The sequence below is a fragment of the Garra rufa genome, chromosome 17, assembly GCF_049309525.1.
Source record: "Garra rufa chromosome 17, GarRuf1.0, whole genome shotgun sequence".
NCBI lineage: Eukaryota > Metazoa > Chordata > Actinopteri > Cypriniformes > Cyprinidae > Garra > Garra rufa.
This window is the reverse complement of record NC_133377.1, coordinates 3,582,597-3,598,164: the sequence shown is the minus strand read 5'-3', so window position 1 is coordinate 3,598,164 and position 15,568 is coordinate 3,582,597. Positions and strand designations below refer to the sequence as shown.

The 15,568-nt window shown below is 37.9% G+C and overlaps 1 protein-coding gene across 4 annotated transcripts in view; it reads left to right on the top strand.

Annotated features, from left to right (window-relative positions):
- runx1t1 (RUNX1 partner transcriptional co-repressor 1) overlaps window positions 1-15,568 on the top strand; it is a 77,347-nt gene that overhangs the window by 41,734 nt on the left and 20,045 nt on the right. For all 4 annotated transcript variants that reach the window (XM_073821793.1, XM_073821792.1, XM_073821791.1 and 1 more), the window contains exons 2-5: window positions 3,970-4,107; window positions 7,670-7,911; window positions 11,311-11,400; window positions 15,213-15,394. In XM_073821793.1, coding sequence (XP_073677894.1) covers window positions 3,970-4,107; window positions 7,670-7,911; window positions 11,311-11,400; window positions 15,213-15,394 — 652 coding nt within the window. The remainder of the gene's footprint in view (window positions 1-3,969; window positions 4,108-7,669; window positions 7,912-11,310; window positions 11,401-15,212; window positions 15,395-15,568) is intronic.

The following is a 15,568-nucleotide window of genomic DNA, read 5'->3' as shown; positions in this document are numbered from 1 at the left end:
TTGTAGGGACGATAGAAAAGTGTCTATCGTCCTATTTCTCTTCTATCGTTTCTATCGTTTCTAACCTAACTTTATAAATTACTAAAGAAAATATTGCATTAAATAGGCTATGACAAATGTATGATAATGTCTTGTCGCTATGCAGTGCATACTCTACAGAGTATGTGAGCGGAGTGGAGCGGCAACAATTTCCCCTCCGTGTTAGTTGCATTTAATAATCGCTCCACTCCAGCTCCAGCTCCGCTCCGCTCCGGGTTCACAATTTCCCGCTCCCGCTCCACTCCTCGCTCACTGATATCAGAAACACCGCTCCACCTTCCCTCCGCGTCAAAAAATTTAGAAATAATATTTGAAATATAACGGTCCTGTTCATAACACATATTAAAATTTTAAAAATACTAAAATAAAATAACAGGAGAGTTTGGAACACTAAAGAGAGAGAAAATATTGTACCCGATCCGCTTCCTGACCCGCATGTTTAATATTTGCGACTGACACCAGTGATTATACAGTATGCGGCTATGCGGTGGAGATCTTTCGGCATTAATTAGGTCATTTTATCAAAAGAGATGTTCTTGATTACAAGAAAAATACAGATTGTTCTTGTAATTTATTTTGTCTTTCCTTTATACAGATTTAAATAGTTTCGTTTTCAGTGATTCTCCGATGTTAAATATGATCAAGAATTATTTTATTTCGATCAGTGTAATAAAAGTTAAGAAAAAGATTAGCCTATAGCCTTAAATATATATAGAATACAAGCTAATTCCTTTTTTCTTAACTTTTAACTTCTTCTAAAAAATTATCAAGAATATTAAATCAACTTAATAGGCTAGGTTAACGAATTTTCTTATACAAACATAATGAATGCACTTCAAAACGAAGTTTTCATATATACTGTAAATTCAGGAGTCACGAATATGACAAAATAATATTATTTTATATATATTAATTGTATAGCTATAATAGTTGTATCAAATGAATAAAGAAATTATAGTGGCTTGAATTTATTAAGTAATGTTTAATTTAGTTTGTTTCGCTGTCTGGAAATGTAAAGAAAAAATACTGTTTTTACTTGGAATTCGTTTTTAATCCCTGGTTTTAAACAAGCACATACATGAGATAATTTATATATTATTGCTTGAATAAACGTTTAAAAATAGTGCTAAATTTTATAGTTAAGGAAATTAAACAGACCTAGGCATTTGAAAAGACAGTGAAATGTGTCTAATAATTCCAAAAAGAAAGAGAAGCATTGGACATAATCAAAATATCCGAGACATTTATTAGGAATACCATTTTCTTAACAATTAAGATGCTGCATGTGTTTATCCAGTCTAATCGTAAGTGTGCGTCTCTCCCCCGACTTTCCCAACAAAGAGAAAATACATAAAGCTGACATTACTGAGCTATATGCGTTTAAAAGTAGCCTATTAAAATGGTACAATGGCATTGCTCAGTTTAACGTGTTGGGAAATCGGGCATTTTGACCCGCGTCAGCATTTATTCAACAGTTAATAACGCTATAAATTTGACAGAGACATTTTTTCTACTTTTACAAAGTAGCCTTTTATGTTTGCACTTTTATTCATGGCTAATGCCTTAAACAGTGTTATGTTCAACTCTGATATTTACTTTTGATACTTTATTTTGGTTTGCAAACTTTGCACTACAAGAAAAATGTTTTGTTTATTTTTTATAATTGAGTGCTTTTCTGCTCAGAAACTTGAAATGGTTGTGCACTTTAAATTTTTATTAAAAAAAAAAAAGAGTTTATTTTGATAATACAATTTAAATAACTATGATGTGGATAAAAAAAAATGTAAAGGCTACTGTAGCTCTGCCTCCACCACATCTGTTGTCATTTGATACATTTATATTGCTGCACTAAAATGTATTTTTCTCATTTGAGACAGTTCAGTTAAATGTCACTTCAAAATAAAGTTGCAAAAAAAAGTATGCAATGATATTTTTGTCAAACTTTTCAGAGAATAACTGAAAACGTACTTTATTGTGGTATATCGTGATATAAAATAATCCATATCGTGATATATGATTTTTCCATATCGCCCAGCACTACTGTCCAGTGCTATTTTAGTATTATCTGTGTACTGTTTATTTTAAGTAGCTTTAATTTGTATAAAATCAGCATTCATTTTAATTTCAGCTTAGGTTTTAGTCATTTTGTTATGCACTTTTGACATTTATATTATATTTCTTACTTTTCTATGTAGTTTACGTAGTTTATGTAGTGTGGGTTTTAGTAATTTTACTAATTTACTTCAAAAAAAAATTTGTCATTTAGCTGCAGAGGCAACATTTCTAATTTCATATTTTCTCAATAGTTTTTAAGTTTAATATTTATATTTTATTTTAATTAAGCGTTATTAACAAAAGCCAGAACACCGTGTTAGAAAAATTTAGACTTACAGATCAGCAGTGTTGGGCATGTTACTTAAAAAAAGTAATTAGTTTTAGTTACTAGTTACTTCCCACAAATAGTAACTGAGTTACATTGTTATGAAAGTAAATATTTACCAGGGAAAGTTGGTTTTACTTTAAAAAACTTGGCTTACTTTAAAAAAAAAAGTCAAATAAATTGCACGCCCCTAATAATAATATGGTAAATGAATAAAACATTGTACACTAATCTACACTATTTTAATGTTGCTGTGGGACAATGTGAGAGACACCTTCCAGGGCCTAAATATCACGTTATAGGGGTGCGTATGTTTCCCATGCGAGCTCCAGTTTTTCCCGTCTAAACTAATCTCTAATGTAAGCTCTAATGTAGCACCTCCGCTTTCAAATTTTGCACAGCCGTCCATCCACGTGAGACACACAGACATGTAGGTAAACGCATTCGTATCCAATCACATCCGTAAAAAAAAAACGGCTACTTTTCGTTTCTGGAAGAAGACGCGCTGAGATGAATAAGCCAAAATTTACCTCAGAAAAAGAACGCAAAGCGAAAATTATAGTAATGCCGCATTTTATTGTCAGTAATAGTATTCCGTGTAACATGGGAAACAGTAATTTGTTTGATTACTCATTACTGAAAAAAGTAATGCCGCTAGTAATGCCGTTAATTTATAACACCGTTATTCCCATCACTGCAGATCAGTAACCTCTTACAGACCTCTCCATCTCTACCAATGGTCACTTTGTCAAAATAAAGAGGCTGATTGGTCCTGTGTTAGATATTGCCCACAATCAGCTTTCTATTTGCTAAATGTTTTGCTTTTTAAAAACCTGTAATAAATAGAAACTTCACATTTTAAGGAGATATGAACATACTCTGAGCTATAGGTTTCAAATCCTTAATCCATAGCTCATCATGCTAAGGACATGAATGACACCACAAATCATGCTATTTTTTTTTTTTTTTTTTTTTTTTTTTTTGAGGTGTGCTATTATTTTTCTAAATAATCAGATTTTAATGTGCCTTTTTTGGGATGACAAACAATGAAATTACACTGAAATGGACCCAGGCCATATTAGGGTACCAGATTGTCATAGACCAACCAGCAAGCAATGTACCACATGGTAAATCACAAGCACTGGGAAAACAATTCTCACACATGCAAAAAAATGTACAATAAAAGTAAGCATATTTATATTATTCTTAACCATAATCAAGTGTAAAATGGGTCGACTGACTTCTTAATCTGGAGAAACGGGTTACTTTAGACATTACATGTCTGTTTTAGATGCTGAAGACCTCTGTGGGGCTCCTCCAGATTTCTGAAACATTTTAATGAGAGTATTGCCGGTGTCTTTGATCATTAGGGAAATGGGGATGACAGCTGGAATTTGACTGGTGTTACTATCTCTGAACTCTCCAAAGGCGTGTACTGTGTATGTAGCTACTATGTGTGTATATCCTAAAGGAGCTCAGGTGCTGTGGAGAGGCAGCTGCTGGGATATCATTGAGGTCTCACAAGAACTGTTCCACTTTTTCTCCCGCAGATCGCACTGAGAAGCGCTCCACCATGCCCGACTCACCTGCTGATGTGAAAACACAGTCCAGGTTAACTCCGCCCACCATGCCTCCTCCCCCCACCACACAGGGAGCTCCCAGGACCAGCTCCTTCACCCCCACTGCATGTGAGTACTAGCACACACTGTACTCTACCTGGACAGCTCAACAGAAGAGTCCGGTTCTGTTTTTATTCTTTTTTGAAAAGTGTGGATATTTAAAGAAAATTTCCAGCATCTAAACTATTTTAACCAAGTCAGTCTAGCCAGATCACTGCAGTACAGATTGTAGGGCCCTATGATTTCCTCAATGTGGAAAATGCGGACAAAAAAATCAAAATACTGAGAAAATCACCTTTAAACTTCTCCAAATTAAGTTCTTAACAATGCATATTACTAATCAAAAATTACATTTTGATATATTTATAGTAGGAATTTTACAAAAAATCTTCATGGAACATGATCTTTTCTTAATTTCCTAATAATTTTTGGCATAAAAGAAAAATCTATCATTTTGACCCATACCATGTATTTTTGGCTATTGCTACAAATATACCCCAGCAACTTAAGACTGGTTTTGTGGTCCAGGGTCACATATATCATAGGGCCTGAAAAATGTGATTTTTGTTAATTAATTAGACGTGCATTTCTATTAATAATTGGTTAAATTAACCATCAAAACAGAGTCTAGAAAAATTTTAAAAGGAAAAAACAGAATTTAGGAAAAAATAACACATATTTCAGTGCCCTAAGATTGTTACATTTGGTTCAAAGAAAGGGAGTTTTGTAGAGCTGCACTTTTGTATTGTGCTGAAAATTTGCACTTTCAAGTTGAAATTTGCAATTCCAATCCATCTTCCAGCTTTTTACATTTTGTGATGTGTCAGTATTGTTAACTAGTCCTTTTAAAGGAAATGGGAAATGTGCTTCAAATATTAAATCAGTTGTGTTTGCGTCTAATGGAAAATAGTACAAAAGCTGCGTGGAGTTCTGATTGATTGCGTATATCAGATTTTCAGATCGAATTTTATCTAAAATTGCATTAAACATTTAAATTTTCATGGCTTGACTGTGTGCGACAGCTAAACTGGAAATGATGTGTTGTAATCGAAACTGAGCACAAATGGTTGATTGTGAATTATGTCAAAATTATGTTTTTTTTTAGCTCTAGAAAACCTACCATGTTTTGCTTTCTTTTGTTTTGTGTGAATATCATACAGTCATTATTTTTTCATTTTAGTATGGTGGAGGTTAACGGTTGCTTCATGACTGTAGGGAGGTAAAATACAACTATCTTACTTAACACTTAACACTATCAGAGATGGCATCATTAATCATCCTAATAAATACTGCAAGTACTAGTAATAATTAGGGGTGCACGATATTTATCAGACAGATAAATTATCGACCGATATGGGTAAAAATGATGTCATTTTTATTGCTCCGATAAATAAATGAAACCCGATCCGATAAAGTACTCTTGCTGGTAAATCAATCAATCAGTCTGGTTTATCTGAGATTCATCTGCTTTCCGAGTGCAAGTGACTGCAGCTGTAAACTGCAGTGACTCTCGGCCTTTGTCGCGTTTAATACGTCATCATCTGTGTCGTCATCATCGCCTTCGCAGGTCTGGAAGTTTTTCACGGTGACAGAGGAGGACAATGCTACTGCTATTTGCAACACATGTTTAGCAAGGATTCTGAGAGGAGGTAAAAAGCCGTTAAGTTTTAACAATCTTATATCTCACTTCAGAGCTCGTCATCGCGGTGAATCTGTTTTAGGGGCCGTTCACATGTCGCGCCTAAAAACGCATGGAAAACGCTGAAGCGCCGCCTTCTCTTTCTTTCCAAACCCAAAGTCTTTGCCAAACCGCTCTGTAGTTTGAGCTCCAGTGGCGTCTGCCGTTGCTAAGCAGCCATGACATGCGCTCTCCATAAAGACGCGGTAGTTTCAGCAAAGAATAAATAGATTTTCAGCATTAAAAATCGCTTGCAGTAGCTCTGTTATCAAATTTATTTTAAAATGTTTATTCCTGTACAGCTTTGATAAGCTGTTTCTCCACCTTGCCAGTGCTTTCAGTGTTATTAAGGGAAAGGATGAAGCTGATTGGTTGGTTCATGTCACATGACCTGCGTTGCGCTTGCGGCATTCTGAAGAGTTGAGATGTTTTTATCTCGATTCTGATGTTTTATTCCCCGCCTTGTACGATTTGGCTGCTGCACACATTCATAATATGATCAATAAGAATGGACTACATGTAAGCGTTACCACAGACATTTGGACATCTGACTTTACTCCATGATGCACTTTTCATTTTTTCCAGGTTGACAAAATGTCAAAGCATTTTATTTTATTTAGAATTGTGGTGCCTTACACAAAAAAATAAAAACATATTTGAAGAGTCAGGACTGTTTGCTATGATTGTTAGACCCAGATATATAATATAAATTTCATTAGTTTATCTTAGATTTTGTATTCTCCTGTGTGCACAAAATTATCATATAAAAATATGAATGTATTGGTTATCGGTATCGGTATCGGCATCGGCATCGGCATCGGCCAAAAGAAGGACTTAATTATCGGCTATCGGTATCGGTTAGAATTTTTCATATCGTGCATCCCTAGTAATAATGTGTTTTATTTTAATAGCTCCTTCCTAATGCTCAAAGTTACTTTACAAAGACAAAGAATGACATAACAGATCAGTAAATTAAAATGCAAACAAATAAGAGTAAAGTGGTAAAATTATACATGGCTCTAATGACTAGTCATTCAGATAATCCATCAGATTTGTCGATTTGAAAAAGTATGTAGTTCTGTGCTCCCCTCATTACAGTCAACAGGATTTCCCCTTGTCTTCTGACCTGCAGATTTTAGCGTCTGCCCGCTGGCTGATGCCACAAAGAGCATCACACATGCCAGCTCAGGGGATCGTTGGAGCGGCTCACTATCAAAGCCGTCGGTGCCACAGCCTCCCAGCACCATGTCAGTGTAATTGAGCAGTGGTGTGCTGTCAACAGCAGTAACACATTCCTCTCTCTGATGTTACATCCCTAAAAACAGATCAGTTGGACTCTGCAATTAGCGCTTATGAAAAAAGAGACAAAAAGCAAGCCGGGTCTGAAGCAATCCGGAGCCTTTTTAAAGGCAGACTCTAATTATACATTCTGAAGGTTTAACAAAGCAAGCGCTTTGATTTCCCCTCCATGTAATTGTTACCAGATGCAGCTCAAGTATCTCGTTTCTGTTCTGTTGGAGGGAGGCCAGGCAAACGAGGCTATCACGCAGCCTAATCTCATTAGAGAGACGTTGATTCCAAGCTGCATCCCTCCGCCGCGTATGTTTCTCATCATGACACGGGGGGCACTCGACCACATGTATTCTCCTCCTCTGGACTTAATATGTCTGATGTATGGAAGCAAGAACACACAGCTTCCTTCTCAAAGCTGCCATGGCTGATTCAAAACAAATGTTCTGCTGTCACAAGAGCCTCGTTCAGGCACCGTCAGTCACAGGCTTTCACACGCTAGTGTCATTTTTGAAGGATCGCTTGCAGCTTCTTTTTATGGAATGTTCCTGGCAATGTTTAATTTGAATCTTTTTGGTTTAGATAATTCTGTATGCTTGGGTTAACAATAATGCCAAAGTTCTCTTCGTGGCGTGTAGAAATAATTACGTTTCTGTTTTCCAGTAACGAATGGCACCAGTCACTCCCCCACTGCACTGAACGGAGCTCCATCTCCACCCAATGGTTTCAGCAATGGGCCTTCATCATCATCTTCATCCTCGCTGGCCAATCAACAGCTGCCACCGGCTTGTGGCGCAAGGCAGCTCAGCAAGCTCAAACGTTTTCTCACAACACTACAGCAGTTTGGAAATGACATCTCACCTGAAATAGGAGAAAGAGTGCGGACCCTGGTGTTGGGGCTTGTGGTAAGTTTAAAGTCACAAACTGTGTGGCACCTACTGACTAAAATTCACCATCTATTGTAGGGCTGGGTAGAAATTATCAATATCAATTGTCATTTTTAGGAAACAATATCAATTCTCAAAGGAGAAGTTCATTTCCAGAACAAAAATGTACAGACAATGTACTCACCCCCTTGTCATCCGAGATGTTCATGTCTTTTTTCTTCAGTCGTAAACCAGTTATGTTTATTGAGGAAACATTTCAGGATTTTTCTCCATATAGTGGACTTCTTTGGTGCCCCGAGTTTGAACTTCCAAAATTTTTTTTAATTACAATTTATATTAGGGGTGGGGAAAAAAATCGATATTGCAATATATTGTTGTGCTCTCTGTCGCAATAAATAATCGATACACTAACGGCCAATATCGATATTTTATTACAAGACAAAATTATTAATTTACCCGTCGTCAGTGTCACTGTCACTACCCAATATCTACCATTCTGTTTGCGGGGGGCGCTGTTCGAGTAAATAGGGGTAAAGTGGCAGAAGCAGTGGCCAGTGAAGAACACAAGTTCTCTAACAACAACAGAGAAGAAGCGCAGAAAAAGAGAAGTGAGAAAAATGGCGGAAAATAACGAAAACCAAACAAAGACGCACCCGCTAGTTGAGCATGCTGATCAGTTACGCCTGTTTCACACATACTCCGTCTGCAGTGCGTATGCGTTGAGTATTTTTTTCCGCACCCATGTTAACGGATTAGAGCGTTCACACTGCACGCGGTTGCTGTCCGGCAGTACGTCCCAGAAGCGGTGTGCAAGTGCATTCAAGTGCATTGAATAATACGTTGTTTATAAAACGTGTTCTGTGTGAAAGCAAAACGAGTCCGTGCTGCTTATGCCTTGATGTGACCACTGTCCAGGTTAACATAAAGCACTTTACAGTAACTTACTACTGACGTTTCAGTATCACGGTTTACACATGTTAGTTAATGTTCATGTTGTTTTTTTAATGTTCAGGCACTTTTATCTGTCTAGCTGTACAGCGTTTACATTTAAGACCAGGAGGCAGTGAGTTATTATGCAAATGCATATTTCTTTGCACAGTGTTGAAAATGTTGGCATTAATAAATGCTTAAGATTTCCTTATTATGGGTATTTTTTTCTTTTTCAGTCACATATATCGTGATATATCGTTGATGAAATTTCTTCCAATATATTGAATATCGTAGATATCGCGAATCGTGATATTATCGATATCGTGGGCCACATATCGTCACAGAATTGAATCGTGAGTTACCTGTATCGTCCCACCCCTAATTTATATACTTTTTAAGGCTTGTCTTGTGTTGCTCTGCCTTAACTGTTTTTAGGGAATGTCGAAAAAACCCAAATTCAAACTTTGCCTAAAATGACTGGCTTCTTTCTGGTGACATATGCAGGACTTCTCCAATCATTTAGGTGGCTTAACCCCCTCTAAAATCTAAAAATCCAATCAGCAAACAATAATTTTAACGACTTTATTAGGATAGGAGAAGGATTTCCTAATATAGACCAATTATGGTTGCAAAACCCGGCAGAGATAGTCCTTATGGCTAGAGAATTACATGGACACAGTACAAAATAGTTAGATTTAAAAAAGATTATAGATTATATTGATTAGATGCTTGTCACCCAGCAATAAGCACTGTTATTCATCAATATTGACATTAGATAGTGGGATAGTCTTACAGATCCGAAACAGATCCTATCTGGTGGCAGAAAACTCACTATTTTTGCGTTAAATCAAGTTATAAAGTCCAAATTAGAATAAACTTGCATTTGTGAGATAAAATAAATAAATGCTATGTGAAAATGTTAATAGTAATAGGTTTAAATAATATTTCATGCTGTACCTGTATAGCTAATACAATATGTCCCCTATGAACAGCATATGTGAATATTATGTAGACCTGTTGTTTAAATCAAATTTATGCTTTAAAAGTAGAGTAATCATAGCAGTTTTCATCCATAGTATGTCCGTTTAAACGTCTGCGTTTAGCTTCAAATGGTGTCTTTAAAGACTTTACTATAAAAATTATTGCATTCCGATTTTGACATTGAAAGGCACAAAAATATTATTTTCTCTTATTCCATAGATTTTACCCATTTATCTCTACTTGTTACCATTGTTTTTCTGCAACCACTATGCATTCGCAGCTGCAAGTGACATAACTGTGACGTCTACTCTAAATCGGCATAAATTGGCTATAGCGTAAAGTGTATTCTGATTCAGAATGTCTCTGCTAGGATACTATTATTGTGTCTCAAAAAAAGTTCACAGACAATAGAAATTGTGTTTGCGTTCTTATCACACAAAAAGGTTTGGCCACCAAATCTTGTTTAGCATTGATCATAGAAAATAAAGGCTTGTCCAATGACAATAAATCGAACAGAACACATCTGTAGCTAAGTATAGCAGCATTACTGAAGAAAAAAATCCACTTGACAAGATGTGCACCATAAGCTGTACCACAGCGTTATTTCCGTTAATATGTAGTTATGGAATAAACAATGGTGAAATAGCAGCCTGTACTAGAGGAGGGCTGCTTTAATTAGCCATTCCAAAGGAAAGCTCTTTTTTCAGCGGGCATTTGTTTATTTTTTGCTGTGTCTACACGCAGAGGCTTCCTTGTGTCCCCTTGGCTTCCGTGGCTCTTTTTAATTCGCTCCCTACTCTGCCTTATTGAAAAGAGTGACACACTTAATTAGCGCCGCCGATGCTGGAGAAAAGCTCAGGAGGCTTTCTGGCTGTCAAAACAGGCCGCTGCAATCTGGCCGAACAGATGTAAGCCTAATGTAACAAAATTCAGGTCTGGGAAATGAGGGGAGAAAAAAAAGCCTGTGCATTTTTCTCAAACGTACGACTCCCTGCTCTCTTTCCCATCTTTCCTTCTACTAGCTCTCTTGGAAATAACATGTAGCAAATTGAAAATAGTGTCCTATCAGTCTGTTAAAAGATGATAGAGCAGAGAGCAGGAAAGATTGAAATTAGTCATTTCTTTTCTTTTTCTTTTCTTTTTACACAGGGGGGAGATATATGTCAGTTCGGTAGGGAATAAGACACGTTTTTTTTTTTTTAAAGCCAAATATCTTCTGTGTGCATTATGCCATGTTTTATCTCTGGGCAGTGTGATACTGCATCTGTAGTTTTGTGTTTGTTGACGCAATGACGATGCGGTCGACGCGTGCACATGTAAAAGCCTCCAGATCAAACTTCCCCTTACGAGGCCTTTCACCACAGCCATCCATATGCCTCCCATTACAGTCTTCAAATCATTCAATCTTCAGCAGGATATAGTTTTGCCTCCAATAAGTAATATTATCACATAATGCTTTCCACATGTATTCATGCGTGCACCATCTTTTTTCCTCTCTCCCTGCAGAACTCCACTCTAACCATTGAGGAATTCCACTCCAAACTGCAAGAAGCGACCAACTTCCCGCTCCGACCTTTTGTCATCCCCTTTCTGAAGGTATTGCACAAGCAATCTGGAAAACATTTAAACAACTGAGGCACAGATGTACATATTTCTCCCAGATTTCAAATTTTTTTCATCTTTCGCTTTTAAATGCCTAAATGGATACATGATTTCCTCGTGAGCAAAGAGACATCAGGTTTCTTGATCACTGGGACCTATTTTTTAATTTCTAATGATGTGAACCTACATTGACACATGGGGCCGTCCCACTACACAGGGTTTCTGTTTATTCACGGACACCCTTGTTCTCACACGCCGATTTTCGGAGGGCAGGGCACATCTGAAACCATTACCAAAGTAAGACGATCTGTTGTCTGGGAGAATATCAACCTTTGCCCTCTCTGCCGCCCATTTGTCACTGCGGCCCTTATTTCATTACAGTTAAATGTGTGTCTGGGCCTGTTTATGTTGGAGCACTTAACACGAACCATTCAAATAAACACTCTGCGTATTATTCTTTCGACCAAGGGAAGTATTTGAGTTACACATGGCATACTTTCGCATCATGTTCGAGATTAAAAAGATTGTGGCCTGGAGAGCGAATGTATAATTTGTTAATTTATGACATATGTAGCAAATAGACATCAGCGCTTGATAGAGATTAAATTCTCATGAGCATATGGTGACTGCTGTATCCATCCACCCCTCGATCGTTAGCCATTCGTTTTCATCTGCTTGTAAGTGACAGCTATTACGTACGGCGTTCAAACCTACCCGTTCCCCTCCCTCTTTGTCTAACCTTCACCCCCTTCCCCATCTTTCCCATCTTTCTCTCACGCTTTGCTTTCTTCCGTCTTCCTTTCCATAATAATGAAATAAGCGACCGGTGGAGATGGATCAAATCTGTGTTGTTCACTCCATTAGACGATGATGGAAAGAGGTCCGTCCGTTTGATGTGGTCTCGCGGCACGCCGTTCCAAGGCATTTCATCTTGTCCACTGCTCGTACAGAAATTGGTCCCATTAGGGGTTGTGCCGGTCGCTGACGGATGCAGAGAAGCATACAGAGACACTTCTCTGACTCGCTCGCACTCGCGCAGCTCCACACCATATGGTTACTGTATCATCCAGTCAGGAGGGGTGGTATCAAAGATGCAACTTGTGTTTTTTGTTTTTTTTTCTCACTCCCTCTCTCCCTCTCGTCTAATTTTAGTGGTTTTCCTCAAAGGAGCCTTTAATGACAAATACCATATGGCTGTGGGAACAGGGGCTTTTATAAGTGTGCAGAAGCGCAGCTGCAACAATGTGCATTAGCAGCGTTTTTTCATTAGGCTAATGTTGTCTAGCGACCCTCCCGTCAGAGTTGGGTTTTGCGGGGAAGTGTTTACAGGAAGGGCAGCGTGCATCACGCTAATGATGTAATCCAAATTCGACGCCAGCTGACGGCCTTTGTGCTGATGGCTTTTGTTTATGATTTCTCTAAATGGGTTCCTCGTCTGATAAATTTGTAATATTTAGCCGGCGTTTCGTTCAGCAGGCTCCATAAAGCCTGTAAGCACATGTGTTCCTCTGCGGCTCTGTGCCTCATTGCTCAGAGACGTACTCAGCGTGACATAGTCGGCGCTTCACCACATGCTAGCGGTGCAGAGGAAGTGAGGATTACATATACGTGGCAAACTGCTTTGCGGCTTGTGTTTGATATGCTGGTTTCCAGCTAGCTGTGTGCTAATGGACCACACAGGAGCTGGAGAACACACTCAGACATAATCAAGGCAAATGTCAAATCAATGCATGTTTATAAACTTAAAGGATTGCATTGAAAAAATAATCGATGATGATAAACAATAAAATCGCTAATTAGACTGTTCTAACTTTTGCTGTCATTTATTATCTCTCATTAAACATTGTTAAAATGAGATGAATTAAGATTAAAAGCAAAATTACCTATGATATCAAGTCTTGTTTTCATTAGAATGTATCAAAATTAGGTGAGTTTAAAAGATTAAGGGTGATTTACTCACCCCTATGTCATCCAAGATGTTCAATCGGTTGAAGGTCCAAATTGCAGTTTCAATGTAGCTTCAAAGGGCTCTACACGATTCCCAGCCGAAGAATAAGGGTCTTATCTAGCGATTTTCTAAGAAAAATTAATAATTTATGTACTGTTTAAAAGCAAATGTTCGTCTTGCACTAGGAAAGGTCATGCGTAACATAGGTAGAAGTACCGACCCAGTGTTTACAAAGCGAACGTGCAAAGAAAGTCAAATGCCCTTTACAAAAAAAGGTAAAACAAGATGATTTTGAAGTTGGAGGAGAAAATGAGATGGAGTTTTTCGCCCTACCCTACCTTTTTAAACCAAAGTACACCGATGAAGAACTAACCACAAAGTCACTAGCTAGTGCAAGAGGAGCATTTATGGTTAAAAAGTATATAATTTTGTATTTTTTCAGAAAACGACCAATCGTTTCGCAAGACCCTTATTCCTCAGCTGCATTGAAACTGTAATTTGGACCTTCGACCCATTGGCTCCCAAAGAAATCCACTACATGGAGAAAATCCTGGAATATTTTTTCTCAAAAATCGTAATTTCTTTTCAACCGAAGAAAGAAAGACATGAACATATTTGATGTAAAGTGAATTATCAGGAAATTTTAATTCTTAAAGTGAACTAATCCTTTAAACAAGAAACACATCTGCCAATAGAGTAAAAACAAAACTTAGTTCTAAAAGAAGTTTTATTTTTTTTTACCCCATTGGCAGACATTGTTTTTCTTTTTTTAGTATTAAGTCACTTAGTATGGCTACACTTCCAGAAAACTTTAAATCTTATGTCATTTTGTTTCTCAAGTAACTCAAGACTGTTTAGATAGTCATACTGGGAAGAAAGACAAAAATACTGATTAAGAAAATCATTTTCGCCATGTACACATTGTTTGTGAACTGTCACTAACTATGAGGACCTCCATTTAATGAAAGTCTGAGGCCATTGAGGGTCAAAGCAATTTCACTGGCCTCTGGTAATTATCATCATAAACTACTAACAGACCATTACCTCATACAGCTGGCGACCAGACAGTCCTTTCTAAACAATAGTCATCATTAACATCATTAAAATTGATCAGAATAAGTAAATATTTATTTACTTCCTTATATTCCTTATCTGCATCATGACCAGCGGCTAAATTTTGGCCACACTTTTTTTAAAGTCCATGCTTTCATTGTGCTTCGTTCAATATTCAATCAACGCACCGCTCCTAATTTTAGCCATTACATCACTGAAAAGGCACACAGTGGGAGCGCGCTGAAGAATATTCCAGAGCTGAAAAGATGTTTGATTATAGTCTTAGATCAGAGTCACAGGCCATAGAGAAAGAAAAGAAAGAAAACACAGATGAAGAAAGCACAGAAAGAGAGAAAATAGACATCATCCTCCAACTAACACCTTGTGCTGTTTAGATGCTGCAATAGTCCGACTGTTGCTGGATGGGGATTCACAAAAACCTTTCATCTGCCGTGAAAATGCTCCTCAGTGTGTCTTTGAAGTGGCGAGGCCTCCAAGTGCTTTCGGAGATGCAGAGGAAATGAGATGTTGCCCCCCCCCCCCCCCCCCCAAACCATCTGCTTTGAAGATGTCACTTTCTATGTTGACCATGATTGCTCATATCAAGGGCCCAGGGCACTAATGCATGTTTCAGGTCACAATAGAGTGCTGCTCGAAACGGCGCGAGAGTGTCTTTATTTTGGAAGAATGTACCTGTAATGATAATAATGAGTAAACAAAAAACGGTGTTTAGAGCCTCTGGCTGTGGACAGCTTCATAGTGCTACATCTGCTCAGCACATCCTGACCGCTATCTCCCCCTACAGGCCAACCTGCCACTACTGCAGAGAGAGCTGGTGCACTGTGCACGGCTGGCCAAGCAGAACCCGGCTCAGTATCTCGCCCAACATGAGCAACTCCTGCTGGACACGAGCACCACGTCACCCGTCGACTCGTCTGAACTCTTGATGGATGTCAACGAGAACGGCAAGAGAAGAACGCCTGACAGGTGAGCCGAGCTGTAAACTAACATCATTATCAGTCAGCACACTATATTTTCATTTGACTATGCACAAAAAATGTGATCTTGGACCACCCGTAGTACGTATATTTGTAGCAATAGTCAAAAATACATTGAATGGGTCAAAATTATCGATTTTTTTTATGCCAAAAATCATTAGGA